Raw genomic sequence first — 4982 nt, forward strand, 5'->3', positions numbered from 1 at the left:
AGTAAGCTTTTATGCGTTACATAGTGAATAAGCAGCCAAATAGCTTCGATATGTCACCCAATCGCTTTTATGCTTAGCTTTTGATCTTCTTTATCGACCATACCGCACATGTGTTGGATATTACACAAGCATAGATTCCACATGGAAGCAATCAAAACAACACGCACACTTGTGCCTGACTGCCTGATTTGTTGACAGTTTCTTTTTGCCCACTGAACGAGCGGGTTAAGTTCAGAAAGTTGCACAATTAATATGTTAATTCACGTATTCAGAAGTGGTTACTGTAGTTCGCCGCAATATTCAGGACTATTGCGACCGATACTTCTTTCATTTCGCCACAATGGAATACATCAACAGTTTCGAATACACACGAGAATAATCACCAGCACTGAAGTAGTCAGTCGAGGCGCGAGACAATCGAATCTGTTTCATAACTCTCTGATAGTTTCATTGGGAAGAAGATACCAGTCTGGCACTAGGATAAGTAACGTTACCTCAACTACACCTAACGCAAACGATTCAAAGCCGGATAATTCTTTGAAAGTTCCAAAGGCGAGGCTGAAATCCACCGACGTAAAACGGCTGTTGGAGTTTGCAAAATCGGAACGATGGAACATTGCTGGCAAGTCCTGTTCCTCAAATATGTTTAAATCTAAATCTAGGATATTTTTGTTCTAGGTGGCATCAGCTGTTTGCTTATATCGTCAGTTATAACTATGTCCGTTCCGTTTGGATTGGGCAAAATTCTTGATGTGATTTATTCTACCTCGGCAGAGAGTGGGATAGCAAAGGAAAAGCTGGACCAGTTTTGTTTGCTCTTAGCAGGAGTATTTCTGCTTGGAGGGCTTGCCAACTTTGGAAGGGTTTACCTGTTCGGCAATGCTTGTAAGTAATAAAGAATATTCTGCCTATAATTTCAAGCATACCCCATGTAGATAGGGAAGTTTACAGAATTTGGAACTTTTTTGCAATTATGGGCAGTAATGTTGGTTCACGATTCTGGTTCCCATAACCATAACATTTAATCCATAGCTCTAAGAATTACGAAATCAATTCGTACTAAAGTGTACTGTTCGATGATGAATCAAGAGGCCGGCTGGTTCGACCGGAAAGGAACTGGTGAGCTAGTAAACCGATTATCGGCGGACACGTACCTGGTGGGTAATTCACTAAGTATGAACCTTTCCGACGGACTCCGCTCGACGGCGATGATTTTGGCTGGGGCAGGCATGATGGTGTACACCTCTCCGCATCTAGCTCTGGTGGGAATGTGTATTGTTCCGTGCGTAGCTGGTATGGCTATTGTTTATGGACGATACGTGCGAAATATTACGAAGGAATTGATGGATAAATATGCAGAAGTTATGAAAATCGGAGAGGAGAGGTTGGGGAATGTTAAAACGGTGAAGATGTTTTGCAAGGAGAAATTCGAGAATCAGATGTTTACGGAGCAATTGCTGAGTGCTCTTAAAATTGGCTATAGGGAAACTAGGGCAAGAGCCACATTCTATGGAATGGTGAGTTGAATAGAATCTAAGCTAATGCTGACAAATAATATAAATTTTTGTAGACTGGCCTATCGGGGAATATTATAATTCTGTCGGTACTTTACTATGGTGGAACGATGGTCAGTAATAGTGAAATGACGGTTGGGGCACTGACTTCTTTCATTTTATACGCCGGTTACACTGCAATTTCGATAGGAGGACTAAGTAATTTTTACACCGAACTGAACAAAGGTGTTGGATCGGCTGCGAGACTGTGGGAAATCATAGACCGAAAATTCTTGATCCCCGTAGAAGGCGGTTTGGAGCTTAGGCATGCTCCGAACGGTGAACTAGTATTCAATAATGTTACCTTCAATTACCCTTCGCGACCGAATGCTAATGTGCTGAGTAACTTAAGTCTAAGAATCGATCCGGGAACATCTACGGCTGTGGTAGGCAAGAGCGGTTCAGGCAAATCTACTTTGGCATCGTTGCTTCTTAGGTGATTCAAATTCAGTTCTACTTACAGAAATGAGACTTAATCTCAAATTTGTTTTTGTTTAGGTTGTATGACCCACAAGCCGGAAGCATTCTTCTAGATGGTCGTGATCTTAAAGAACTGAATCCAACGTCTTTACGGCGACATATTGGTGCTGTTAATCAGGTTTACCGGCCAATCGATTCTAATTGCAAAACAGTAGATTGACAATTTTATTACAGGAACCGGTTCTATTCAGTGGATCAATTCGTGAAAACATTCTGTACGGATTGAATTCGGATGAAAATATTTCCGAAAGCGACATCCAGCGTGTTATTCGAGAAGCTCACGTATATGAGTTTGCGAAGGATTTTCCAGATGGGTTAAACACATTGGTCGGCCAACGAGGGATCATGCTAAGCGGAGGGCAAAAACAACGGGTAGCAATCGCAAGAGCAATCATTCGGGTAAATCGAAAAATACATTTAGTTGATGAAAAGATTAATCTGTTTTTTGTAGAATCCTAAAATATTAATTTTGGATGAGGCAACTAGTGCATTGGATGCCGCGTCCGAGGAGCTTATTCAAAATGCACTGGAAAATTTAACCAAAAACCGGACAGTGCTAACCATAGCCCATCGACTCAGTACGATACGCAACGCAACCAACATTGCAGTGCTTCAGGACGGCAGGATCGTCGAGCATGGCAACTACCAGCAGCTGATTGCGATGCCTGCTGGTATTTTTAGGGAATTAGTTCAGCGACAAACATTCTCTACGAAGACGTGATAAGAATCCGGTTCGTGTTATTGTTAATACTTTAGGTTGCGATTGTTGTACATGGTTGTGTACAGGTGAAAGCTGGCGAGAAGGATAACATATTTTAAACGTTTTTTTACGTCAGCTTGTTTATGGTTTAATTTAAGTAGAAAATGCACGATTATTGCCACGCTTTAGTAGAAATTGTTTTGGTTTTCTCTTCAAAATGAATTTTAAAAACTAGCCACTATCTACATATTTATTGTTCGTGATATTTATATTCAATACACGCGAAGAAAAATGTTGACCATTATCACATACAATGTTTTCAGAATAACCAAATCTAACAAAACTTCAGGTGATTTGAATACTGTATTCTTTGCTGTTATTGAAGATACCATTATAGTACATCTTAATAGTAGTCTGTGATCACCAAGATATGCTGACCGTTGACAATTTCGGTGTAATCAATTGTCATTTTTATTTGTGGTCTGTTGGGCATATCTAATCTCGAAATAGGTTATGTATTTGGTTCTGACACCAACATAACATGTTACGTACGGTACAATTATGGACGGACAATATGTACCAGTTGGTTCAACTTGGTCCATCAAACTTTTACTCCTGATCTTTGTTTCATCGATGATATTCCTAGGTGACGATTTTGCGCCAGATGTAAAAAAAACTGTTCTAAACACACCTTGTAATCAAGATTCTTTGATCTTTCATAAGCAAATTGCCATCCCTGTTTAGACTGTCAGTCTTAGAGCATTGTTTTGAGAAGTAAGCAATCATTCAGTTACATCCTGTAAAGTTAGATTTACACGATACGTCAGGCTTCTGTTACCGGTACAGCACGTCAACCGTATATCCAAATTAACTTAGCTTAGGTAGACTGCCCTTAGTTGCACTTCATGATTCACCGAATGAGTGAAAATGTACAGTAAACCAAAAAATGAAGCGTGAGTTGAGCGAATTATTCTTCACTGACTCAAATTTTCATTAAATGGTCAATCACGCCAACTACGTAAAATGTTCTGTTCTACCGCGGAAGGAAAGGAATGTTATTTCGACACTCGTTGTTGATAGAGACCGATACTATCTCTGCATCTCCACGAGCATCATGGGCAAGGAATTGTGTTAGTAGGAAATGGACAAGATCAGGAAGTGTGCCTTTATAGAATAGTAGCAATTTGCGCGGAAGTCGCTCGCGATCAATTTCCGAGAATTTCTGTTGGGCAACTTGAACGGTCTGCCATCGGGAGGTTTGCTTGTTTATACTGAGAGTGTTGCTTCTACTTTATATTTAGTTTGTGCGACCGCCCCTTGTTGCAATTTCGTGATTGATTTTGATTTGCTGAACTCGAAATAACGAGAAAGTCTCGTCTCAATTCAAATTTATTATACATTAATTATACAAAATATTTTTTACGGTAGGAAAGCTAACGAAAGAGTAAAAACAAAACATTAATCGAGGAGTGTAAACAAACCGAACCTACAAAAGAAAACCAGGAAATAATTTTGAGCTGCCTAAAATAACTATTAGCTGAACCGAAAGATTTATTTTTTATGACAGCAGTATAATGTATAATGTAAGTATAACGCACGCGTCGTTTGTTTCCTTTCTCTGTCAGTATACGACCACTGATCCCAGCCGATCTTTACTTGAATCCCATTTGCTTTCACCATCTTTGTTTACACCAAGTTTTGATAGAGTTTGAGTCATGTGACGTAGACGCACATCGGCCGTAGAAAAGCCTATCCCGGATTCAAACACAAACGTGGCCTGTACCCCAGTTGCAAAATTTGGATTTTTGTGAACCAATGAAAAAACATAGAAGGAAACAATTGTAGGATTAGCTTATATTTTCGTCGTCATTTATAATTTTTTTTCAAGACGAAAAAACAAAATGGCGGCCATGGTGACGCTCTGTCTAAGGTTAGGTACGCGTGGAATTCCAAAACTGCATACTGCCTGCTGCCTCAGGATGGACCTGATACACAAAACAAATCAAAGGCTCTAAAGTAAACTAAATTTATTGGAGTAATGACCTACGAACGGATAACTTGAAATTTGACCTAATGGTGCGGTCTCAAGCTTTGAGATTGATTTTCAGCCCTTTTTTCCACTTTAAGGCTTCACTAGAAATAGCGAATACAAAAAAAAATCAGTTGTATTTCAGCCAAAATAGAGAAAAGAAAAGATTTTGTGATTCATAAACACGAATTTGAGTTAATATGTATCAACATAAATGAAT

At 39.4% G+C, this 4982-nt stretch overlaps 1 protein-coding gene across 1 annotated transcript; it reads left to right on the forward strand.

The window, feature by feature from the left end:
• Positions 1-216: 216 nt before the first annotated feature.
• LOC131683419 (ATP-binding cassette sub-family B member 10, mitochondrial) lies at positions 217-3086 on the forward strand. The gene is made up of 7 exons (XM_058965392.1): positions 217-622; positions 679-885; positions 1033-1517; positions 1571-1989; positions 2052-2151; positions 2208-2432; positions 2485-3086. Exons 1-7 carry the CDS (start codon positions 253-255, stop codon positions 2752-2754), a joined length of 2076 nt encoding a protein of 691 aa, XP_058821375.1. The 5' UTR covers positions 217-252; the 3' UTR covers positions 2755-3086.
• Positions 3087-4982: the final 1896 nt, after the last annotated feature.

This window comes from Topomyia yanbarensis, chromosome 2, assembly GCF_030247195.1.
Source record: "Topomyia yanbarensis strain Yona2022 chromosome 2, ASM3024719v1, whole genome shotgun sequence".
In the NCBI taxonomy this organism is placed as follows: Eukaryota; Metazoa; Arthropoda; class Insecta; order Diptera; family Culicidae; genus Topomyia; species Topomyia yanbarensis.